Below are 26611 nucleotides of genomic sequence, written 5' to 3' on the forward strand. Positions count from 1 at the left end.
GGTTCCAAATGTATAGTAGGGATAGTGGGTAGGTCAGGCATGGCTGACTAACCTGAGGCATAGTCTAGCTCTCGCTTGCGTGCTTGTCCTTGTTCTGCGTCTGGCTTGGGTCTAAGCCCAAGTTCCATTCCATGCTAGCTGGTGGAGTATCCATGTCCTTGCGTTAGGCCACCGGTATGCCAAAATAGCACCAGACTCCGTTTAGCTCTGTTTTGCGTGCTGGTCCTAGCATTGGGGTGCTGGTTGTTCCAAGACTGTTCCAAGTCACTTTGGGCTTCTGTCCCTTCGCTCTTTGGGCTATATGCTTGGGAGTTGCTCCGTGATCCGGTTCCATCACTCCTTGGCTCCATGCTTGGGAGTTTGGCACCGTTCCTTCGTTCAGTGGCCCAAAGCCCTAAACCTTAGGTTCCACACCACTGTCCTTTGGACACATGGCATATGACATATGGCATGTGTCACGTGGCATAAAGAGGGTTTACGTTCCGCTTCGTGGTGTTATCCTATGGTAAATCACCATAGGATAAAGGGTCAAAACCATGTGCGTTACATTTGGTATCAGAGGATGAGTCTCAGCAAGTACTATTCAATGAGATTGGGCAACTAGTCTCATTGTATACACAGAGATGAAAACGATGATCTGAGTGGGTATACGATTGGGTGCAAAGGCTTCGCAATTGTTCCTTAGGTATAGATTTGAGGTGTACCGTTTGCACGAGTTTGCGCTTGGGCTCGTGAGTGAGGCACATTAGCACGAGTTTGCGCTTGAGCTCGTGAGTGAGGTGCATTAGCAATTCAAGGTTGCACTTTGAGTTGGCAAGATTAATGTTAGCCTATCGTTGGCTCCATGAGTTGTTCCATGTACCATGGGTGAAAGCAAACCTCCTTGGGTTTGCTATCAATGGCAAATAGGCTGGTCCATAGCTGTTTAGCACGGCACTAGTGGATCCTTTTTAGGCATGTTTACAAGTGGATCAATCAAGACTGTAAGGATTAGTCTATTGATTCAAGTAATCATTGCCATGCTCTCTCATAAACTTTTTCTTAGATTGGATTGAAGGCAATGCGAAAGCAAGCTTGAGGTTTAGTCAAAGATAAGACCGAAAAGAGAGTTGTCAGGGACGAAGGATCAAACACGTAAATCATTTTCTTTTCTTGGAGATATGATTTGCAACGAGATGTTAACTCATTGCTCGTGTTCATATTATGCAATCAAGAGTCCCTACCTTGATGCATCTTGGAGATGATAGTCTTACACATAGTGAGTTGTGGGATGGATAGTGGCGAAGAGCTAAACCATTTTGTCTAAGCTTGCTATTGGAAGACTTGGGTTGCAATGCTCAATTCTTTTTTGGGGAACCTTGTTATTGCTCCTTGAATAGCTTGGTGTTGGATTAGTTTTGAGTTTAGTCAGAGAGAGAGTGGCATGAGCTTGTCCGTGTTGTGAATAAAAGTTAGTGGTGTCAAGTGTTGTAAACCTCTATCGGTGGGGTGTGGCATTTATGTTGCATTTTGTCAAATCGAGTTGACACTTGATATTCATATAAACCTTTGAAGTAATGATATGGGTTACTCATAGTGTTGCTCAATTAATGATCAAGTCATTGTGATACTTATATCATATCCATGTGATAGTGAGTAATATGTTTACAAAGTTGCTTGGGTAAATGATGATCAACCCTAAAGTGGTTGATAGTGAAGCTAGTCTACTTGCACGAAGTAGCATTATAATAGCTTTGACTGGATTTTCGATAGTGGTCCATTATGCTAAGCTTAAGTTGGTACCTTGTTTCCTTGAGGGTTTGCCATAAAGTGTTGGAAAGGGTTGTAGCATTCATTTGCTATAGCTCGTTGGTTGATCCGTTAGCACTTGGAGTAGATTGTTGGATGAAGAAGATGTGTAGTTGGGGCATTGACATCACTAACATTTATGTTAGTGGAAGTGGCATTGTTATTTCAAGTGATGAGGAATTTTCCTTGGACATTGATTTTCCATGTCATTTTTCTTGTTAGTGTTTTGGCTTCACATTGGATTTTGAAGGTGATTGAAGAAGAGTGTTAGTGCAATGTGGATATCTGAAGATGTGGTCTTCATGATCAAACTTTAGATGTTCATTTTGCGCTTTGCGGATGTCAGTGTTGGATATCAGTTAGATGGGCAAAGATGTTCGATGCTTAAGCATATTGTTGGATCATGAGAATTTGTGTGGAGGTGAAACTATGTGAATTTGTTAGTAGAAGGAAGTTGGTTGAGTCTTAAAAGTTTACATTCCTAGACTAAGAGTCATTCTTTCTCTGGGATGGAAAATTTTCCACAAATTTTCTTAGACTTCTCCGATGGTTGATCTGTTGATCACTTTGCTCAAAAACCATTTCATTTTCGTAAGCCAATACAAACTAGTGAAGGGGTTGGAGTTAACTTCAGTTGGCTTCCTTAGTAGATAGTTTGTATGATGCGGCCTGAAAGGGATGCTAACATTTGGGGCTAAGGCAATTAAGTTGGATAGAGTCTAGAGTTGGTGTAGAAAAATGGCTATTGCACTTTTCTAAAAAGCATAACCCTTATGCCTTTCTTCTACAGCGTTATACTTGGTGGTAAGTTGCACTTTGCATTTCGTTAAGACTCTATAAGAGTAGTGAACTCTCACTGATCTTGACTTTGTCTTGGTAGCCCTGCATCTTGGTTGAGGATGGTGATGTCTAACTTAGTTGTTTGAGTTTGAGATGTTAGTACCTGTACTATAGGTTTGTTTATGAGGAGGTTGTGTACCAATATGAGTCCATCTCATGATCTTCACTTTAGTTTCGATTGAGTGTTGATCGCATAGCTAGCTTCTTCAAGACATGCTCAGAGCTAGTGGCTAAATGCATTGGTGAACTTATTGCGATTGAGTTGGATTCGAGTGGTTATTTAGTTTATGCTAGTCTATGAACCTTTATCTCGTCCATGAAGTATTATGTTCATGTTGGATAAGTATATAATTTGATGACAAGAGTTGGTGTTTGGGTCTTGTGAAGGCAAGTTGAGGAGTGATTGCTAGTTGCTTTGCGACTAGTGATTATTTGTAAACTTCGTCAAGGACTGTTGACACTTGCTTTGCTTGATGATGATTTAGTAGTGATGGGCTTACTTTACTAGATGGTGTTGCGGAGGATTGTATCGTTAGACTTACATGAGTTTTTCATGTTGGTATATCGACTCTACCTCTGTTGATATCATTTGGTTACATTTAGTCTGACTCTACCTCTGTTGATATCATTTGGTTACATTTAGTCCGTAGTGTTGGATTTTATTGAGTCTTAGACGTGGTGAATCACTCCTTGATGATGTGTTATCTGTAGGTGAGTGTTGCTGAAGGATTGGTCTCAGATACTAACTAAGGTATCTTCGACTTTTGTTAGCTTGGTTGCTAGAGAGTTTTGAGTGGTGATTCACTCTTGTTTTCTTTTAACTTTGTTCTGGTGCTGATGGCATTGAAATGATGCCATTTTTGATGTTGAGAATCAAGTGAGATGAGATATCTCTTCGTATCTCAATGAAGATAGTGTTGATGATTTGGCTATGGCTTTGTGTTATTGGCATTCGTGCATTTTCTAGTTAACAATTATATTGACGTTCTAATGAGCTAAGTGGCAAGTGTAAGGTCCTGAGTTTGGACTTCCCGGGAGGTCACTCAGCCCAGTACTATTCAAACCCAAGGACGCTTAACCCCAAGTATCCCAATACCCTTGACCAATTGGAAAAGGGGGTGCACTCTTGTTCATGGGCCCTTTCCCTCTATATTTGAACCCCATGGATCGTTTCTCGAGTCGTTCCCTTTGGTTGCTTACAATCCACCACGCTTCCCTGCAAGTTCACGCCCTCGTGAACGAAAGCTGAGAGCCGTAGCTCTCCCGAGAGCCCCGTTCTCTTGACACTCTACCCCTCGGGTCGAGCCCAGCGGGAGCAAACTGGACCAGCCAGATGTCGTTCTCTTTGGTTGCTTACAGCAAGTTTGAGTTAATTGTGTTCTAGATGAAATTGTTTAGTAGGAGTTGAGCTTTGAGCTTTTCCTTGAAAAGTGATTTAGTCATGAACTATACTAACTTTACGAGAGGAAAAGTTAGTGATTGATATTGAAGTAATTGAATCCTTGTTGGATTTTAGTTGGGATATATCAATCATTAGTGATTCTCCTTGTGCTTGTTACGAAGTGAGTTACGTCTTGCTCTAGATGGATTTATGGAGGATCGTTTAGTGATCACTTGTTGGGCATAGCTCCATTATGTTTAGCTTTTGGATTGATGCAAAAATGCTCTTTATTAGCTTTGGCATTATGAAGTTTGGCTTATGGATGTGTTGAGGAAAATATTGTGGGTTGCACCATGATTTCTTTTTTAGCATTGAGGTTAGCTTCTATGAGACTCGTGATCATTATTAGGCAAAACTTAGCTATAGGCTTCTTCGAGCTTTTGGTTTCTTGAGTTTTGTGCTCATTGTTCCATTTGTTAGAAGTTGTTAGGGGGGCATTTTGGCTCATTAGCTTCAATGTTGAAGTTGGCTCTCGCATTTAGCAATTATTAGTGATGATTAACTATCATCCAGGATAGTTGATTATCCTAATCAAAAGGTTTTGCTTGATTGTTGCTGTTACAGAATGATTCACTGTTCTTCAGGATGGTGGATTCTTTTTTAGATGATGATTCTACTTATTTCTTTTTGATGGGATGATTAATGATCTTTCATGATGGTTAGTTGTTCTATTTGGTGGCTTATGGTTTTTCACATTACCACATGTTCTTTATAGTTTGCTTTGGATTGGTCTTTGGGTTTGAGACATCAGTAGGATGTTGCTAATACTTGCTTAACCAAATCTAGTTCCTTCATATTGTTGATTGGGATCTATTCAGATTGGCTGGTGCAATGGTTGGCATAAACACTATATTTGTTGGTCTTGCAACATTCATTCTGTTTTGTTGATCATTGCTTGAGTTAGTTATGATAAATTGGGATGTTATTTTTTTTGGGTGATACATTCGCGAGCATTTTGTTTTCCAGTCAATGATACTTTGTGTTCTTTGAGTTATCTTTAGTAAGTTGTTTGGCATACTGTCTACCATCTTCGGTAGTTAAGTTTCATTATTGAGTTTCCTTGATGATATACTTGCTATTGAATTTTGTTGGATGGTGACTCCTATGTTTTCCAATGATAGTGATCTTGGTGGTTCCTATCCTATAATACTAGTTTATCGGATGATAACTTACTTGGAATACTTTTGTGTTCTCATCTAAGATATATTCACTGATAATTAAGACTCTAAGATATCATTGTCTATGACTTTGATATTGTCCATCTATTGATCTTTGAGTTTGGGCCAGTATAGGCAGACTGGCTTCGGCACTTCGTGCGCATGTTGAAATCTCTAGTCATGGGATAGTTACTGTCGATTGGTCATATAACCTGCCTCTCTATTGCTGTTCCTTATTCCGTTGAAAGGGCGTGACCGTGTAAACAACTCTAACTGCCTGTTTACAGTAATCTATCTAAACCTTACCGACAGGTTTGGTTTCTTTGCTCAGGAGGGTTGGGGCCTCTAGCTTCTCTCTTTATGTCCTTGCGGGCAGGGGCGTATCACACTTTTGTAAGTATGGTGACTCCCAGAGTAGCAAGGGTGGCTGACTCCGTTGGTCATTTCCTTGTCGGCAACAGTCAGAAGGTGTCTGAGCTGGTAGCGCATCCGTGTTAGACAAAGAGGTTGCCCCCTAACTCATTTAAATTGGTGCATTTCTCACATAGTGTGAGTTATAAGTGACTAAATTTTCCATTCTACTTTAGTCACTTAACCACACCTCTGACCACTTAGAGGAGTCTCACTCACAACCTCCATAAGTCCTATTTTGGACTTGGGCTTGCTAGCCCCGAGAATGGCATCCCCGCCACTCAACCTTTGCACTTGGTCCAAGTGCTCCACGTGTCCGTTCCCATGACCGACACCTCAAGGTACCACTGACATATCAGCCCGTTATGCTAAGGCCATGCCCCTTGGTCACACCAGTGGTCTAACACCACCTGCATCACAGTCCCGTCTCTCAAGGACTGTGCCATGAAGTCCTTGGTGAAGTTAAGGAACAAAATTCTTAGTTCAAAGCCTTGATTTGAACTATTGATAATGGTGTGGCTTGGCCAAGGTGACCAAGTGGGAAGGACATCTAAGGGAAAAGGGGAGGGGGGAGGGGGGAGGGGGGAGGGGGGGGGGGGGGTTGCGGGGGGTTTCAAAAGTATAGTAGGGAGAGTGTGGGGGTTGGAGCCCAGTGGAGCTAGTTTGGCTAGGAAAGGCCAGTTTGGCCCAGGAAGGCCATACCCAGTGTTGGGTGATGAACTAACCACTGGGAAGTCCAAGACTAGAGTGAATATAGACTGACAAATGGGTAGCTTGGTAAAGTGTTTAAGAGCCGGCTCTAGTTCCCCCGGGAGATCGACTGGCTGATGCTCCCAGTCCAAGTGTGGGGGGCACTACCTACTTGGATACCAGAGGACCGTGGGACTTAGTGGTCGGGCTTATGGGCCTTGATCCAGTGGCAGTGTTGGCAAACACGGCCATGGACGGAAAGGGACTTTGTGAGGACCAGAAAAGGGATATTGGGGAAGGCTATTCCCCATGTCTGTGGGCATCCTAAGGATGCTAAGGAGTGGATCTAGAATGATCACTCATGGACGGAACCGTACGATCATCTAGTGATCTAACCTTGGCACCTTAACAGGTTTGCCAATAGGTACTAGGTCTTCCAAACCTTTAACTTGTTGACTATGACCCCGGGGGCATCCCTCACACTTGGTGGTGCACCCAAGCCAACCCTTCCGGCCAAGGGTCCATAGCAATTGAGATTGGGTGTCCCCATCTCATTCACCACGACTTTGGTGCTACCTGCACCAAAGTGTTTAAGTTAGATAGGCCAAGCTTTCACACTAGGCAATCTAACCATGTATCATGACTCCGGAGCATCCCCCGCTTGGCGGTGTGCCCAAGTCAGTCCCCTCACTGAGAGTCCATGACCATCGAAATATGAGTGTCCTCATATTCCAAACCATCACCACGCCCTAGTGATTTGGGACTTGAACCCAAGCACTAAAGGGTTGGGACTCAAACCCAACCTCCGCATATGCATCTACGGATGGCATCACCCAGGGTGCCTGGTGTGACTCCCCATGCCGGTGCACCAACTTATACTTAAAGTGTGCTATAGATCATAGCTTAGGAACCTAGTTCCTCCACACTGCCAAGTCCTCTCACTTGACACGTCTGTGATCATGCATGGACTCCTCCACGCTTGGCCCCATGGCCCCCCTTTATGAAGTTATCACCTTCAACTAGGGTATTTGTTCCCCTGACTTGCCAATCTCACTTGGCAAGTCCTCTGACCACCGTAACATAGTTCCTGCATAAGCATGAAAGTCCTTGACCATCGACTTTCGTTCAAAGCCCTCTCTTTGAACACTCAGGAACTACTTCCCTAACCTTGATATCTTTGCCTCTTGGCAAGCTTCAAGACCACACTTCTGCTGCGCCACTCTAGTTTCACATGTTCCATGAACCATTTACACTTTGGCCTTTCTAGGTACTAAGCTACCTAGAATCGTCTTTGGGAACCTTGAAGGGACTCTATCCCTTAGCTTGCCTAGGCCTCCCTTTTCGCAAGCTTTCTAGTTGCCATATAGTCTAACATGGACAATTCCATATTTTAGACTCTCCATGGCATCAAGGTTGCTTCCACCCTCGAGCCCCCACTTGATTCTCCACTCCCAGCTGGCATAACCAACCTTGGTCATGCCCTTCGATTCCTACGGTTCGGTTCTATCCCCTTACTACTTGCTTTTGGCTTTACACCTTTCCTTCGGTCATTCTCCTCTAGACTAGGAGGATAGCTTCGCACTTTCTATCATGCCTTAGCAAGTATTCTTAGGGATGAACCTACCTGATAGCCTAGGGAGTGGTTCCTCAATCCAGGTATACTCACCTTATAATCCCACACACCAGGATTAACGTTGCTGCTCATGGGCCTTCATTAGCCTTGCCAAAATTCCATTTTTGGCTTTGTCCAATTTGGGTAGACAATCTTCTCTCATTTCCGCAACCTTGGACATTTGGATAGCACCTTCTATCCATCATTTGCTAGGGATTTAGTCCTTTGGGCCTTATCTATTGCCCTCGCGACACTAAACACCACCTCCTGGTGTTCCAAAGTGTTTGGGTGTCTCAATGATGGTCTCCTTGATAATGAGCATTTTCTTTTATGACATTGACTCCCTATATCGCAACATAAGCAATTTATCCCCTGTAAGGGTATATCTAACTTCCTTATGCCATTAAGAAGTCTTGGGTAGCTACCTTCTACCCGTTTAACCAATTATCTTTGCACCTTTTGCTTAGTTGCCCCATAGTTGTCAAGTCCTACAACTCATTGCTTGGTGCTCCCACACCTCCATCATTATTTGGGTCACCACACTCCAATTGCATACCTTCCAGCTTAGGCCATGCCATTCTCGCTTCCGTTGGGATTCCCTTGGCAAGGGGTTCTTATGAACCCACCATCATAACCTCAAGGTATCACACCTTGGCACATTTGGTGTCTTCACACCATCGGCCCCACGAGCCTACCCTTATGACACTACTTATTAGTGTCTGAGTCTTTGCCAAGACTAATATAGTTGTTCCTTATGCTAACTATCTGTTAGCACCGCACCATAGTGTTTGCACCTAACTTTGGGCCAAAGTTGCTTTCTTCTGGGAACATCTTTCCCACAACTTTAGTATAGCACATTCTGCCATCAATGAGATACCTACTGTTCTCATACTTAGATCTTATGATCCTCCCCATACCTCATGGGGCACCATACACCTCAGTCCAAATGCTTAAACCAATCCCTTAGGACCATTCCCTGACTCCACTTGAGTCATCTAGCATTTTGGACTTTGTTAATCCAACAACCTGCGAGGTCTTAGTCTTAGAGGTGCCAACTCACTGGAATACAACTTCTTGTATTCATGTCCTACTCACAAGGATAATCTTCGCAAGTGTTACTCCGACACTTGATGATTTTCTTGGGGCTACCTTTTGCCCCTTAGGACCACTTGTCCATGTGATGAGAACACCGACTCATCCTCTGAGTACACCCCTAACTCCTTGGGTTGTTCCAGCATTTATTAGAGGTAGCCTCGGCTACCATTTCAAGGACTTGAGTCCTCTTCCATACTTGACCTTCCATGGTCACTAATTCTAGTCTCAAATTCATGAGCACCAACCTCGATTATATGAAGGTAATCTTGTGACTCCTTTATTGTTTTGGAGTCTCTATCTTCCCCGTGATCCCAACTATAGTTGTTTACCACAACTATATTAGCCAGTTTGCAAAGTCAAACGCTCATTTGGATCACATCCTCAACTCTATGAGGAAACCCTTATATTGTTCCCAAGATCCCAAAGTCGTTCCCTTACTGGCCCTTTCCATCCACCACATCGTGCACAAGTTCATGCATGAACTTGAGTGGAGAGCCATATCCTTTCGACATGCTACTCCTCGAGGATAGGTCCATATCTAGGACCTTCTGATTCCAATACAAGCGGTGATATACTTGGCCACTAATAAGAGTCGGACTAAGGAACAGCTCCAATACCAAGTTGTAAGCGACTAAATTTTCCATTCTACTTTAGTCACTTAACCACACCTCCGACCATTTGGAGGAATCTCACTCACAACCTCCATAAGTCCTATTTCGGACTTGGGCTTGCTAGCCCCGAGAATGGCATCCCCGCCACTCAACCCTTGCACTTGGTCGAAGTGCTCCACGTGTCCGTTCCCATGACCGACACCTTAAGGTACCACCGACATATCAGCCCGTTACACTAAGGCCCTTTACCTTGGTCACACCGGTGGTCTAACACCACCTGCATCACAGTCCCGTCTCTCAAGGACTGGGCCATCCGTTCATGAGTGATCATTCCAGATCCACTCCTTAGCATCCTTAGGATGCCCGTAGACATGGGGAATAACCTTCCCCAATATCCCTTTTCTGATCCTCACCAAGTCCTTTTCCGTCCATGGCCGTGTTTGCCAACACTGCCACTAGATCAAAGCCCACAAGCCAGACCACTAAGTCCCACGGTCCTTTGGGACTTCCTCACCATGTGACTATGTCCTTAGTCACTATGCTAGAGGTCTGCTCCTCTTCCTTCCCACAGTCTGGGACTTTGGGGCAACATTTCAGAACACCGTGGCCTTACGCGAGCCACCTGGGTACTCTCCCTGCCTTTCGCCCTTGGGTGCTCTAGCCATGGACTTAGAGCGAGGTTCCATTGAGCCATGCCTGGTATCCAAGTAGGTAGTGCCCCCCACACTTGGACTGGGAGCATCGGCCAGTCGATCTCCCGGGGGAACTAGAGCCGGCTCTTGAACACTTCACCAAGCTACCCTGCTTGTCGGTCCGTATTCACTCTAGTCTTGGACTTCCCAGTGGTCAATTCATCACTCAACACTGGGTATGGCCTTCCTGGGCCAAACTAGCCTTTCCTGGCCAAACTGACTCCACTGGGCTCCAACCCTCACACTCTCCCTACTATACTTTTGGAACCCCCCACAGCCCCCCCCCCCCGGTGGACAATTGCTTTGGGCTTTCACTCAACTGCCTGTATTAGTATTCGGACTCGAACTCGGACTCGAACTCGGTCTCGGTCCCGGTTTCGGACTCAGTCTCAGTCTCGGTCTCAGTGTCAGTCTCGGTCTCGGTCTCGGTTCCATCTCAGACTCCATCTCGAACTCCATCTCGGGTCCATCTTGGACTCCATCTCGGGTCCATCTCGGATTCCATCTCAGGTCCATCTCGGGTCCATCTTGGACTCCATCTCGGACTCCACTTCGGGTCCATCTCGAACTCCACTTTGGGTCCATCTCGGACTCCAACTCGGGTCCATCTTGGACTCCATCTCGGACTCCACTTCGGGTCCATCTCGGACTCCATCTCGGGTCCATCTCGGACTCCATCTCAAACTCCATCTCGGGTCCATCTTGGACTCCACTTTGGGTCCATCTCGGACTCCAACTCGGGTCCATCTCGGACTCCAACTTAGGTCCATCTCGGATCCATCTCGGACACTTCCATGTGTCATGTGTTGGTCCTTTTTGGGTCCCTTTTTGGAGCCTTGCTTATTGGTTGCCTCGTGCTCGCTCCTCGAGCACTTTGTTGGGAGTTCCACTCCCGCTCTCGACCTTCCAAGTCGGAGCTTTTAGTCCAAATGTGTTACGCTCATTTGGCTTTCACTTCGGCCACTATCATGTGGCACCCTTTCTGGCTCCATTTTGGGGCCTAGGGATTTTGTGTCTCACATGTGAGTACCGTGAACTTTTTCTGGAGTTGTTTCCTTGGCGGTATTCTAGACTGGAGTATGCATCGACGAGGACGTCGATCTTCCTTAAGGGGGGAGAGTGTCGCGAATGTGACTTTAGGCATCAAAAGTTACTTGTTGGCCAGTCCTTACAGACACTCTTTCCTTACTGCCACGATGGCAGGAGGTCGGTATTGCTGGTTCCCTTTATTAGCCCCTCTTGTTCAAGTGTTAGTAAACTGGGCTTAGCACCTGTACTTAGCCAGATGGACATAAGGTAGGAGTTTCTAGCTGAGCATACTCGGCCTGGCTCTTAGTTCTCTTTTGCTCTATCTTGCACTGGCTTGACAAGAACCCTTGCGTATTGAGATTAGTCCCTCAATATCGCTAGATGATAGCTTACCATGTCTACCAAACACCCTCGCTATCATGCCTTTTGTGTTAGTCTCATTTCGGTCCCAAATGTTATTTATGGAAAGTGTCTAGATTTGATCATTTGGCATATTTATGGAATGTAGAGATTGGCCTGAACACAATGGTGTTCGTCCCGTAACCAAATTTGCAATCTAGCGCCATTACATATTTAGTAAGTTTTGAGCTTGTCCTAGAGACTAACTCCTGATACTAAAGGAGGCTTGGGGTGAAACCCCAAAGCGTGTGTTCCTCAGGGGGGGGGGGGGGGGCTGTGGGGGTTTCCAAATGTATAGTAAGGATAGTGGGTAGGTTGGGCATGGCCGACCAACCTGAGGCATAGTCTAGCTCTCGCTTGCGTGCCTGTCCTTGTTCTGCGTCTGGCTTGGGTCTAAGCCCAAGTTCCATTCCATGCTAGCTGGTGGAGTACCTATGTCCTTGCATTAGGCCACCGATATACCAAAATAGCACTAGACTCTGTTTGGCTCCGTTTTGCGTGCTGGTCCTAGTATTGGGATGCTGGTTGCTTCAGGACTGTTCCAAGTCGCTCCAGGCTCCTGTCCCTTCGCTCCTTGGGCTATATGCTTGGGAGTTGCTCCATGGTCTGGTTCCGTCACTCCTTGGCTCCATGCTTGGGAGTTTGGCACCGTTCCTCGGGTTCCACACCACTATCCTTTGGACACGTGGCATATGACACATGGCATGTGTCACGTGGCATAAAGAGGGTTTAGGTTCCACTTCATATGGCAATAGGATAAAGGGTCAAAACCACGTGCGCTACATTGCCATTGAGCCACCACCTCCAGTATCTCCTCTAAGGGAGATAGCGAGGAATGTGGATGTGGAACAAACTTCCCAAAATCTTGATGATATAGATTCAAGCAAAGAAAATTCTCCCCTCAAAAAGAAACCCCACTTAGATTTGAAAATCCAAGTTGCAAGACTTCTAGGGTTCGTTCAATAGAAATTCAATGGCCGAGTATACCAAGGAAAAGTTAGACATAGCAAGTATGGTGATAAAGTGCCACACCCAGATCAAGAACAGAATCATGACTCATCTACATTTATAAAGACAACCCTAATGCCGATACAAATCTCTCCGAGAATTGGGGAAGTGATGAGTATACAAACAGACAACACTAGGCGAACAATGGATAGTGAAGTTGTGAAAGAAATTCCACAACTTAAGCCACAAAGTCCAACACATGATGCACCTATAGATGTTGAAAAACCATTAGCTTTAGACACAGCCAATAAGGTGAGTTTAGGCTAAGATCCTGTTGAATTTCTTGGTTGTGATTTTGAAGAGGATGAGGCTACAAAAGAGGGTTTAGATGAACTGGAGGAGTATAGTCTTCTTTGGTTCACCTACGCATCTGACAGTGACACACCCTCGGCTAATCAGTCTAACAAGATGAGGCAGCCATAGCAATAGTAAAAGCCACAGCAGCACTACAAAGTTAAGACTAGTTGTGCCTTTGCTCACAAGATTGCAAATCAACTGAGCAAGCCAATAATCTGAAACTTTATGGAAGAGCTCACTCAACACATCAAGGGAGGAGGCAAGTAGTCAGTTGACGAGCCAATACAGCTAGTAGAAGATGAAGAAATTATGAAGGTGACACACCCTCGGCTAATCAGTCTAACAAGATGAGGCAGCCACAGCAATAGTAGAAGCCACAACAACACTACAAAGTTAAGACTAGTCGTGCCTTTGCTCACAAGATTGCAAATCAACTGAGCAAGCCAATAGTCTGAAACTTTATGGAAGAGCTCGCTCAACACATCAAGGGAGGAGGCAAGCAGTTAGTTGACGAGCCAATACAGCTAGTAGAAGATGAAGAAATTATGAAGGTGACACACCCTCGGCTAATCAGTCTAACAAGATGAGGCAGCCATAGCAATAGTAGAAGCCACAGCAGCACTACAAAGTTAAGACTAGTCATGCCTTTGCTCACGAGATTGCAAATCAACTGAGCAAGCCAATAGTCTGAAGCATTATGGAAGAGCTCACTCAACACATCAAGGGAGGAGGCAAGCAGTCAGTTGACGAGCCAATACAGCTGGTAGAAGACGAAGAAATTATGAAGGTGACACACCCTCGGCTAATCAGTCTAACAAGATGAGGTAGCCATAGCAATAGTAGAAGCCACAGCAGCACTACAAAGTTAAGACTAGTTGTGCCTTTGCTCACAAGATTGCAAATCAACTGAGCAAGCCAATAGTCTGAAGCTTTATGGAAGAGCTCGCTCAACACATCAAGGGAGGAGGCAAGCAGCCAGTTGATAAGCCAATACAGCTGGTAGAAGACGAAGAAATTATGAATACCATGCATAGGTTTTGAGTTACCTCAAAACAATCACCAAGAAAGTGGATGGAGTTATGGATGAGTAAAATCATCAGTGCCACATAACCTAAGAACTCAAGAGCGCAATTTCGGCTTCCACATCCACCAATGCGAAGTGCATCAACTGCCAAAACTAACGCATCACAATGCTCAATCAAGAAAATCAAATCATGCATTAGGAACTTGACGATTTACGCTAAAGCATCGAGCTTGTCACTATGAAGACCAAACTCAATAGCTTGGAGCATGATTTGGAGAATTTAACTACCTGAGACGAGCAATAGCTTTGTCATGGGGGAGTGATGAAGAGGTAAATGTTTTAACTTTTGTATTTTCCCAGGGAGAGCAAAAAAAGAAACTTTAGGTGAAATAGAGTTATGCTTAACCTTAGGTATCTAAAGAAGAAAAACTTGACTTAGGCAATATTTATCATAAACAAGTGAGAAGCAATTAGGAATAATTATAAAATCATGTAGTGTATAAATAGCACTTAGACGTACTGGAAAACAACCCCCACTCACTATTATATGCATTTACATTAAATTAACCATCTTTTCTCCCACTTATGACTATTTATGCAAAATAGAGTTGAGAGAATGATATATATTTAAGAATTTGAGATTAAGTTCTTTTTTATTCTCTTCTCATTCTTCTTCTCTTTTTATCTTCTCTATGTTCTTGTCTCTATTTGTTTGTCACTATTTTGCAGACAAGGGCAAAAATGCGAGTATAGGTAGAAAAAGTTAGCATAGAAAACATATAACTTGATATAAATACTTATTAAAGCTTGAATAAAATAGAGAGGCCAAGAAATTACAATAACTTATTGATTCTATACACTCTCCTCCTTTACGCTCCTCCACCTTGCTCTTCTAGCATTCTTTATCTTTGCTTGTCTTACTTCTCCCTTCTCTTCCCCCTATGTCTTGTCACTTGGGAAGGCTCTCTAGTTAACTAACATCTTTTCTTTTCAGCTAGATCATTTTTTTCTCTTCTCTTGATTCTCTAACAATAGAAGAGAATTATCTTAATAATAGTAATTACAACAAATTTTCCATGTAAGAAAAGCCTTTAGTGGCCTCTAAGCAAAGAAGTAGCCTGCCAATGTCTGGATACACAGGCTCAAGTTCTATAAAAAAGCTCAAGTCCTAGACCAAGCATAGTCCCTAGCAGATGTCTGAAGCAAGTAACTGTTGCAACATAAATAAGAACCTCTTGTCTCTCATCATCTAAGCTTTTGGTAATCTCCACGTGAAGAAATGGCCTGCAAGAGCTTGGATGAATAGGCTGGTGTAGCATTAGTGTGTAAAAGAGCAAGTCTTCTACCATCTTAGCAAATGTTGGCAACATATTTAAAGGCTAAAGTTGGCTAGAAAGTGGCAAACCTAAGAGAAAAAGAGGCTTGACATGTGTTCCGTACAGTCCTGAGGCCTAGGTCATGATCCCATATAAATGTGGAGCGTCATTGGAGATGCTGGGTTTTCTAGGAAATGTTTGAGTGAGGCAATTGTTGTGGACCTGACCCACTCAAGTGCCAGAGCAACATAACACTTCATCTTCATACATCCACTGCTTCTTGATGTCCTGAGCATGCTCTACTACTATGTTCTCATAGGTAGTACACGCCCACACTGGCAACAGCTAAGAGAGAAGGTTTTTCAGCCAGCAAGCACACTTTTAATGCCTAATTGATGCACAAAAGCCACAAAATGACTCCTTAAGACCACAAAAAAAGAGGTGGAGGCATAGGATTGTAAAGCCTTCTACTCAATCCAGTGGGCAACATTTGCCCCACGACCTCCCTATTGGGCAAATGTGATGTAAGTGGCTGAACTATGCGTAATGTCCTGGACAGCCCCTTGCATTGCTTGGCAGACCAGCTCTCGCCATTTCACACACAACCAAGGGGCGTTGAGCTATGCATTGCCAACATCCCTATACCACATCCCAAATGATCTAAGACATTGGCTGCAACCATACATCATAGTAAGTAGGAGAGGCATCGCTAGATTGCCATGAGGAGGGGGTAAGAGCCCTCCCCCCCCCCCCCCCTTCCCGCCCCTCAAACTGCTAATGGCCAAGTTTTGGGGGTTACACTAAAAAAGCCCCCCCCCCCCCCCCCTCCGAAGGAGGCTGCTGCTGCTGCTTTGTTTCCCAAGCTTATGGATCAGAGCCCGGTCAATTGCTTGAATGCCGTCCGCCTTGGAAAAGGACATCTTTGACGAGGTGTTTGAACTGGCCAGCACACTTGAGATTTTTATTGGTTCTAAACCTGAAATTAGGAGTTTATTTTTGTCTACAACCAAATGACCAAAGAGTTTTGTCTGAAATTCTTCCCCTGAAATATTTTTTTTGCAGCAGCGCCTACACCAAGCAAGAGCTCCTCGCGCATCACATGGGCTACATGGGAGTAAACATGGAAGTTCTCATGGATTGCCGCAACACCCTCTTTGCGAAAGACCTTACATCACTGGAGGAGCTCTGGCGGTGGTGTTTTGGACGCTGTGTTTGGTGTACGCCACCCAGGAACATGCGGTGGACGAGACTTTGGTGCTTCTTTGAGGAGTTTACATCGTCCGATATCAATCTCCATTTCAGAGTACATTGGGTTGGTTCAAAGCTTTGTTTTTCTGCGAGTGCTGTCGCTGTTGCTCGCGAGCCCTAGAATTTATCAAACTGTCAACAGCCCTGAATGCCCTCCGGCTTGGGCTCGGCATCTTTGACGATGGCCAAAGAGTTCTTTAACTATAGGAACCCAACACACTTGTTTTTTTGTTCTAAACCGGTGTTATCATAAAAATTAAGAGAGTTTGTCTGACTTTGCTTTTCAGAAGTAAAGAGTTTTGTCTCAAATTCTTCCTTTGAATCGTCTTAACCTGGGATCATGCGCAATCCATGACGCCAAAACCCTGATGATTTATAGAGGGTCAAGCAGAATTAGACATTGGAAGTAGAAAGGTTAGTTCTCTATCATGGGAGCCTCCTCTATCCTTAGCATTTTTGAGGGTACCAAAAGCTTTTACATACCACCGGTCAGCTCTTATCATGTTGATTTGAATCCTGCTTATGATGCAAAGGTGGATGCTGAAATTGACAAATGGTGTATGGATTTTTTGAACTTGCACGATCTCACTGATCACAAGACTCAGTTTGCCATTCAGAGCAAGCTGGGAAAACTTGCAGGCTTGGCATACCAGGCCATTTCTTCAGAGAGACTCCGTCCCATGGCAAAATTCTTGTGCTGGTTGTTTCTTGCAGATGATTTTATGGAAGATTCTTCTGTCCCTGTCTCTGACCTGAAGAATGCCACACTTGCATACAAGCTCATCTTCAAAAACAACTATGATCAAGCCATAACTCTGGTGGAAAGTAAAGACCTTCTGCGGCAAATGGGGATGCTTAACGATGTCTACACTGATCTAAAGGGTTTCATGAAGCCTGGACATAAGACCCGGTTTTCGAATTCCATGATTGATGTGCTCGACATGTTTGAGGTGGAATCAACTTGGCTTCACAAGAAACTGGTTCCCAACTTTGAGATTTATATGTGGATGAGGGATGTAACGGCTGGGGTTATCCCTTGCATGGTGGCAATAGACTTCCTTAATAATTTTGGGCTGGAAGATGAAGTGCTAGAGCATCCCAACATTCAAAGGCTGGAAGTGATTGCAAATCGCCACACGTACCTAGCCAATGACATGCTCTCCTTCAAAAAGGAATGGGCTTGCGACATGTACCTCAATTCTGTGGCACTGGTTGGTTACAGTAGCAACTGTGGCTTAAATGAGGCAATGGAAAAAGTTGCAGAAATGGTTCAGGATTTGGAGAAAGAGTTTGCTGACACCAAACAAAAGGTTCTCTCAAACAAAGACTTGAACAAGGGAAATGTCATGGGGTATGTGCAAGGCTTGGAGTATTTCATGGCTGGAAATCTAGAGTTTGCCTGGCTCTCTGCGAGATATCATGGGGTGGGATGGGTTTCACCAGCCGAGAAATATGGTACCTTTGAGTTCTAGTTCGCTTCTACTTGCATTAGAAGCTGGTGCTTAAAATAAAACTAATGGACAATAATACTTTGAATTTCTCATACAACTGTTGAGTAATATATTTCTCCACTTTTTTCTTTCAGTACTAGACATTTACTTTTTGATACAGCAAAAGCTTAGCACCACGAAGTCTAGGAAAAAAAAGAGAGAGAACTGCGTTAGGAATTTCCAGAGCTTACTTGGAGACTGGCAAGCATCTTCAGTGCCGCGTCTATCTTTGCAGATTTCCTCGGCTTCTCCTGCGAAGTTTCCACAAGTGATTCTTCTCCAAAAGTCACCCTTACTTCAGTCGTGGTCGCCTCTGTCCGGAAGAAACTGACTTTCATGCCTTGTCTCGCGCAAAGCTCCATAAGAATCCGCACAGGATGGAAACGCAGCGTCCCTGGAGTGACCAAAGGCGATAACAAAGGCAGCACCACTCTCCACAACTTCTCCAAATCGAAGTTAGTGTCCACAAAGATGGCACCGGTTATGCTTTCAAGTAAGTCTCCAAGCACCTGAGAAAAGAGAGGCCAGAATGTAGAGAAGACCACCGGAATATGTGTACGTACCTTTGGGGCCGACAAGTCTTCGAAGCATGACGCGTCTGGTTTTTCCTTCACGTTTTGCACGAACTTTCGGATCTCGCAGTCAAGTTCCACCGAGCCATGCTGAAGATGCTGATGTAAGCCGTGCCTCACAACCAGCCGAGCAAACCATTTGTTGTTCACGGCTGCAGACCGCAAGTCTGTGAGTGTTCCTGGAGGTAATCCTGGATGAGTCTCGAAGAGGTGGCGGGATACAAGGAAGTCCAGGACGCCATCGCCAAGGAACTCTAGCCGCTGTATTTGTTTTCGATTAGAAAAAAAGCCCAGCTGATAAACCAAGGAACTTACCTGATAGCAGAGCAAGCAGTTCGGTTGAGATGCGTGAGTTATAGCTTCCACCAAGAGGCTCCTGTTTTGAAATTTATACTGCAGCTTATGCTCTAAAGACTCCAACGAGGCCTGGAGATGTTGAAACGATTCAGCCGGCAGGGAAGCTTGGCGAGCCGAGGCAAGCAAGCCTATGTCGAATTCTATGTCAATGCCGAGCTGTTTCATAAGCTCCATGGCGCTCGGAGGTCCAGACGTGGCCAAGTATGCACCGATAAGGGCCTCTACAACGTCGGCGAGAGCTTTCCTTCGAATCCCCCGATGGCCGTTGGCACACGATGAAAAATAATTTTCCTCGTTTTCATAGCTCCCCTGCTGGTGCCTACATTTTGATGAATCAGAGGTAAGCATGCCCGGGCCAGTCCAGTTGGAAGGATTGAATTCTTCGTCGCGTATGTATTCCTGCAAGGCAACGTTGAACATTTACACTACAGGAAGAAAGATCGCGCATACCGCAATGCCAGATGATTTTGCCAACTGATGTAGCGCTGCATTACAAGTAGCGCGAGACCTTCTCGCACTGAGCTGGCCTTCGTGTTTCTTATCGTAGACCAGGAACAGCTTTTGAGTCACGACGTATTTGAGAAACGAGTCCCCTAGAAGCTCCAAACTCTCATATGAGAACTCTTCGTGACATTTTTTGCTGGTAATTGCTTCGAGGATCTGGAAAACCATCTCACCACTAAGATTCATTTTCAAGGATAAAGATGAATACCTTCGCTGCAGGAATCCATGGCCACAGTGGTGAGCGCAACTGTATGGCACAGACGGTCGAAGTAAACTGGTGAAGAAACGAAGGGACGAAGTATAACGATCGAATTAGTCCGGACTTAATCTCTAGGCACAGGCACAACTCAGGTGGTAGCTCTACAAAACTTTCTTCTTGTCTAGAACCTGCAACATAAACTCCGACACTATAAATTGTAATTTCTAAGCAAATATCGAGTTTTCACCATGATCTTCCTTGGGTCTTATGAGGAGATTATGAAAAGCATGCGTTGGCTTGGCTTTCAGCAATGGCTGATCTGGAAGCCGTAACGTCCTTTGATACCTGCAAAAACGTGAGCTTGGTGAGAGAAGGTAGGCACAGGCTGCGATAGACGCTCACTTGTCTTTGTAATAATCTATGTACGTGAAGCCCCTCTTCGGTAGTAGTGATGCCGCAGTAAAATTCTCTAGAACCCCTGTGACACAGAAAAGCCTGCCATTGTGCACGGTAGCTACGACCATGTCCTGGAGCGCAGAAGAATGTACGTAGCCATTAGCAGTGCAGAGCATGTCCGCGTGCGTCTTCTCCCCCACACCATCCCCATCTATTGGAGAAGATGGTGAGAAATTACTACAAAGTGTCCTGTATACCCCCGCAGTCGCATGAACACTCGTCCAATCAATACTGTCGTTGTCATCATGCACAGGTAGCAGAAGAAACGCTTGAGATTTGTTCCAGAGGATTTCTTGAGGACTTCCCGAGCAGCGTGCCAAACGGTTGAAAGCTCCGTTGAGCAGTAGCTCTTGATATGCCTTGGCTGCCTTTACCTGTATCAGAAGAAAGACGTGCCGTGATAAACATTAAGTGTACAATTTAAGGGTTTATTTATCCAGTTTTACAACTATCTGTCTGTGTATTCTCTTGATTCACTTGAAACAAATGTCCTTCTTAGATGATACATGACTACCTGTAGCCCAAAAATTCTCCACCAGGCCCTTTGTCAATTGCGGTACTCAATCACTCCTTTGCTTATGACCATCTAGTGCCTATCTACAAGTTATGATCCTTATCATCTTCCTCCTTGCTCATGCAGCTGGTAGGTTTCTTCTATGAATCCCAAGAACATTTGCAAGAGTAGTGTTTGGAATGTTGTCACCACCAATGATCATGGAAAGAATTGCTCTCTTTGCAACTAGATGATCACATGAACGTGCTTTCTTCATTAGTTGAGGTGATTGATGAATGTTGACGCACATTTTCTTCTTAGAGTTGCTTGTCAAAAAATTTTCTAGTAGACTAATTATTGGGCAAATCACTTGGTTGTGGCACACTAGAAAGCTATTAATGATCAATGCTTTTGTATATGAATCATCCTTGCAAGTGATGTCAAACAAGTCCCCTATACCTTTGGCCTTTCTTCTTACTTTTATCATACTCATATACTCGTGATGAAGTATTCCCGGCTTGATATAGGTGATCTTTGGTTTTATCATGATCACTTGAAATAGTGGCCATCCTGAAGACAAATTAAGAACTTTGGTTAGATATGAAAGTAACTAGAAAAAATACTATAAATATCTTACTAGATATGTGTTGTTGCTTGTTGGTGCTTCTAGTTGCTGTTGCACCTCTTGCTTATTGCTGCTACTAAGCTCACTGGCCTGGAAGGAGTTAGGCTGTCGGGCATGATCCAGCTACTACTTGATAGGCACGATCTTATTGCTGCTAACTAATTGCTACTAGTGTTAATGCTTGGCCAGTTGCTCCCTTGGTTGTTGCTACTACTGCAAATTGCTGCCACCGCTGCTTGCTATCCACTGCTACTGCTTCTTGCTGCCCTTGCCATTGGTGCTACTAGTGTTGCTACTTGTTGTTGCTGCTGCTTTTTCTTGCTACTGCTGCCATTGTTGGTGTTGCTGCTTGCTGGCCACCGCTGTTGCTGTTGGTGCTATTTCTTGCTTGCCATCAATGCCACTATTGCATATTGTTGCCCCTACTGCTGTTGCTGTTGGTCCTGCTCTTTGTCACTAGTGCTGCTGTTGGTGCTACTAGTGCTGTTGCTTACTACCAATACTGCTTTGCTTGTCACAGCCGCTACTATTGGTGTTGCTACTGGTGCTGGTGCTGCTCCTTGCTACCATCGCTATTGCTAGTGTTGATGCTTGCCCCACTGTTGCTGCTACTTGCTTCTTTCTACTGTTGCCTCGATCACACACTAAGATGCTCCATTCTAAACCATATCCGAATCAATCCACAAATGTAAGCAAGGTGATGGTAAGTAGGAGGAGGGGAGAAGAGGAGGATTGGGAAGATTAGCACTGCAAGCTGCCCCATGACAATGCTCCACACCTTCCATGTTCATAAGCGATAATCCAAGGAATTCCCAAGTTAGACTCTTTATGTTATTAACATTTGTAGTTTTTTATTTTTTCTTTCATTTCTCATCATACTTTAATTTATGTATGAGGGTCTTTAGTAGAGCATTAATCTTTGTTAATTGCCCATCTAATTGAGTATTGAATAACAAACCTCATTTTTATATTCATATTTGGAGGTTTCTTTACTAAAATCCTCCTCATGTGAAGATTCTTTATCAATTGATTCTTATTTAATTGAAAGCTCCATCTTTATAAGCAATTTAATATTAGTCTTTTCTCATTTATGCTTTATTTTAGCCATCTTCTAATAATTTACCTTTATCCTTCATTATAACTAATCAAATGGCTTTGATACCAAATTGTAAACTATAATTTCTTTTTTTCAATTTATCACCTGACCACCTTTGCATTAGCTATAGCTAAGTTACATTATTAAGATCCACTTCTATTGTATTAGTTTTTATTTAGTTATGTCTGGTTTTAATAACTCACTACACAAGCAACTGAGTGTTAGTCATCTCTTCATAGATTCCACTCTATCTAAAACATTTGATTCTCTTTTGAAGTATCTTTTGAACATTTCCTTAAAAGGCCTCCCTAGCAAGTCTAGCAAATGTTCGGAACATATTTAAAAGCTGAAGTTGGTGGTAAAGATGCTTTGAAGTCACTCTTAAAAAGAAACTCATGAAAGATCATGGTAGAAAGTTCTCTTAGTTGGCTACAAAGTGGCAAACCTAAGGAAAAAAGAGAGGCCTCAAAAATCATAATCTTTAACATGTGTTCCACAAAAGCATCTTGCAAGAGTTAAGTCTCCTAGAGCTCGCAAGAGGGCAGAGAAGTTCTTAACTTTCCATCAAGCCCATGCCCCCATCCATCACATAAGGTCGTAGGATAACCTTACAGTTTTGAGGCCTAGGTCATGATCGGACATTAGGATGCCCTCCATATAAATGTGGAGCCTCATTGGGTGGTATAAATTTTCTACTCACTATTATAGTGCATGACCCACTCAAGTGCCAGAGCAACATAACACTTCATCTTTGTGTAAGCGACTAATTTTTCCATTCTACTTTAGTCATTTAACTACACCTCCGACCATTCGGAGGAGTCTCATTCACAACCTCTATAAGTCCTTTTCTTGGACTTAGGCTTGCTAGTCCCGAGAATGGCATCCCCACCACTCAACTTTTGCACTTGGTTCGAGTGCTCCACATGTCCGATCCCATTACCGACACCCCAAGGTACCATCGACATATCAGCCTATTACACTAAGGCCATGCCCCTTCACCTTGGTCACACCGGTGGTCTAACACCACCGCATCACAGTCCCATCTCTCAAAGACTGAGCCATCCATCCATGAGTGATCATCCCCAATCCACTCCTTAGCATCCTTAGGATGCCCACAGATATGGGGATTAGCCTTCCCCAATATCCCTTTTTTAGTCCCCACCAAGTCCTTTTTCGTCCATGGCCGTGTTCACCAACACTGCCACTGGATCAAGGCCCACATGCCCGACCACTAAGTCCCTCGGTCCTTTGGGACTACCTCCTCACATGACCGTATCCTTGGTCTCTACACTAGAGGACGACTCTTCCTCCTTTTCACAGTCTGGGACTTTGGGGTAACATTTCGGAACTGTCAGGAATCCCCCAATTCTTGCCACATTCCTGACTCTTGCCAGATTCCTGACCTGCAGACCACATTCCTGACTCTCGAGACACTTCCCTATTCCTGACTCTCGAGACACTTTCCTATTCCTGACTCTCGAGACACTTCCCGATTCCTGAGTCTCGAGCCACATTCCTGATGATGATGTGGCGCCTCCTCGACCTCAGCTGTATTTAGGCCGTCCTCGATCCAAGAGTGGTGGAGCTTCATCAACCTATAGTATATATAGGTTAGCCTTGTTCCATTTCTCCACAATCTGAATCAACGCCAGTCTAAGGCCTTTTCTTTGTTTCCACTAGCTTTTCTCTTTGTCTTTTTGCATTTTCCAATCTTGATCTTGTCAGGGGTCTTGACAGTTTGATTCAGATTGTGTTTTTTCGTTTTTTGATTTAGCTCGTTTTGATTGTTTGATTACCTTTGCCTTTTTTTCCCCCTTTTTCCTTTCTTCTTGCCAATGGAGCCTCCAAGCCATCCTGATTTCTTTGCTGAAGTCCTTGCAAAAATCCAGTCTGAGAATACCGAGCTGAAGGCGACCCTTCTTCGCATGCAGCAGGAGCTTGCTTCACTTTCGGCTCAAGGATCCAGCAAAGTTCCTGAACCGAAGGTGAGCTTCCCGGCGAAATTTTCAGGCAAGCGTTCGGAGCTTCGCGGATTCCTGAACCAGATGGAGTTGATCTTCGCACTTCAACATCGGTGGTACCCTACTCCCGAGTCTCAAATCGGCGCGATTGGGACGTTGCTCGAAGGTGCAGCTTTGTCATGGTTTTCTCCTCTTCTGGAGAAGAGCATGAAAGGGGTCGTGGTTCCAGAGCTGATGGATCTTCAATTGTTCAAAGAGAAGCTCGAAGCATGTTTTGGCGAGACGGATCGGGTTCGGGCTGCTACCACAAAGATGAGACGTCTCTCTCAGGGGTCTCGTCTTGCCTCGATCTACGCTACAAAGTTCCAACTCCTTACTTTGGACACTCAGTGGGATGAGTGGGCCCTGATTGATCAATTTCGTTTCGGCCTCAACAACGGTGTCAAGGATTTGCTGCTCACCATGGAGGATCCCAAGGACCTGTCGGATGCCATCAACAAAGCTGTTCGATGTGACAATCGTCTCTTTGAACGTCGTCAGGAAAGTCGCCGCGCCGCTGTTTTTCCGTCCTAGACTCAGGAATCCCAGCTTGAGTCTTCGGGGCATACTCTTGAACCTACTGCTCCGGTTCCGATGGATATTTCTGGTACTCCCCGACTCATTAGAGGGAAGTTGAGTCCTGCTGAGAAGCAACGTCGAATATCTCATAATCTTTGCCTCTATTGTGCTGATCCTAATCACAAAGTAGCTGTATGTCCCAAGAAGCCTCCTCGACTGCTCGAGTTCACTCTGCCTCAAAGTCCACCTCTATTGCAGTCGGGAAACGACCCTGTCCAAACAGAGTAGGAGCTGTCTGTTTGGACTCCCCGAATAAAAATCACTTTTCTTCTTTGTCAAGCTCCCCTCACCACCTTTCATCAAAGCCACCACCAATTCCCGCAACTTCCGCGTCCCATGTCTCCTTTCTTTCACCGGACAATCAGGACTCAAGGCTCTGGCATTACTGGACTCGGGTGCAACTTCTTGCTTCATGGACACGGACTTTGCTGCCCGACATCACGTTCCTCTTTCTCCTACCATACGGGATTTGAGGGTTGAAGGCATCGGCGGGCATTTTGTGTCTCCATCTTCTGGACTTAGGGAAACGTTGCCCGTTCGAGTACACATTGGGTCCACCGTCACCGATATCGCCTTCAACATCATCAACAGCAAGTCCTCCTCTGTGGTGCTCGGTCTTCCTTGGTTCCAACTACATCAGCCTCAGATCTATTGGAAGGAATTACAGCTCATCTCTCCCACGGCTTCCCCTGCTGTTCATCGAGTCCGAATCAGGAAAAGTTCCCTAAACTCAAATTGGGGTTCTGTTCCTGACTCTATAAAGTTTTCACCCTCTTCTTTTTCCTCTCTTCCATCTTACACTGGACCGTATCCTCGTCTCATCATTCCATTTAGTCGTACGCCTCCTCCTATCTCCACAATCACTATGAAAGAACTCCTTCATGAAGAACCTCTTTTTCTTTTTGCTTTGCATGTTTCTCCTGTCAGTCTTCCTGAGAAGTATCATGATTTTGGGGATGTGTTTAACAAGAAAAAAGCTAGTGTACTGCCTGTTCATCGGCCTTATGATTGTCCCATTGATTTACAGGAAGGAGCGTCACCTCCGTGGGGGCCTATCTATGGGTTATCCCCGTCCGAGCTTAAGGCCCTCAAAGAGTACGTGGATGAGAACCTTGCCTCGGGCTACATTCAGCATTCACAGTCCCCGGCTGGAGCGCCTGTCTTCTTTGTCAAGAAGAAGGATGGGAGCTTGCGGCTAGTCATCGACTACCGAGGTTTGAACAAGGTGACTGTTCGGAACCGTTATCCGCTGCCCTTGATCTCGGACCTGTTGGAACGCCTCGGCGGTGCCCGCTTCTTCACCAAGATCGACCTCCGTGGAGCATACAACCTGATCCAGATCCGGCCTGGTGATGAATGGAAGACTGCGTTCCGAACCCGCTATGGCCACTTTGAGTACACTGTCATGCCATTTGGCTTGACAAATGCTCCAACAGTTTTCCAACACATGGCGAACGACGTCTTTCGGGAGTTTCTTGATCAGATGGTGATCGTCTATCTCGATGACATCCTCATCTACTCAAAAACTCAGGAGGAGCATGACGAACATGTTCGCAAGGTGCTAGCGAAGCTGCGAGAACAC

The 26611-nt window shown here is 44.7% G+C and overlaps 2 protein-coding genes across 2 annotated transcripts; one reads left to right on the forward strand and one right to left on the reverse strand.

Moving 5' to 3' along the window:
- Positions 1-12917: 12917 nt before the first annotated feature.
- On the forward strand, positions 12918-18130 carry LOC9639628 (microbial Terpene synthase-like protein 1). Its single transcript, XM_024665264.1, has 3 exons — positions 12918-13025; positions 16473-16664; positions 17192-18130. The coding sequence occupies exons 1-3, from the start codon at positions 12918-12920 to the stop codon at positions 18128-18130; spliced, it is 1239 nt and encodes a 412-aa protein (XP_024521032.1).
- A 188-nt stretch (positions 18131-18318) lies between these two features.
- On the reverse strand, positions 18319-21470 carry LOC9639598 (endoribonuclease Dicer homolog 3b). Its single transcript, XM_024665265.1, has 8 exons — positions 21441-21470; positions 20183-20610; positions 20028-20125; positions 19790-19968; positions 19528-19737; positions 19036-19476; positions 18712-18981; positions 18319-18657 (listed from the first exon to the last, which is right to left on the reverse strand). The coding sequence occupies exons 1-8, from the start codon at positions 21468-21470 to the stop codon at positions 18319-18321; spliced, it is 1995 nt and encodes a 664-aa protein (XP_024521033.1).
- Positions 21471-26611: the final 5141 nt, after the last annotated feature.

This window comes from Selaginella moellendorffii, unplaced genomic scaffold (genome assembly GCF_000143415.4).
Source record: "Selaginella moellendorffii unplaced genomic scaffold, v1.0 SELMOscaffold_120, whole genome shotgun sequence".
NCBI lineage: Eukaryota > Viridiplantae > Streptophyta > Lycopodiopsida > Selaginellales > Selaginellaceae > Selaginella > Selaginella moellendorffii.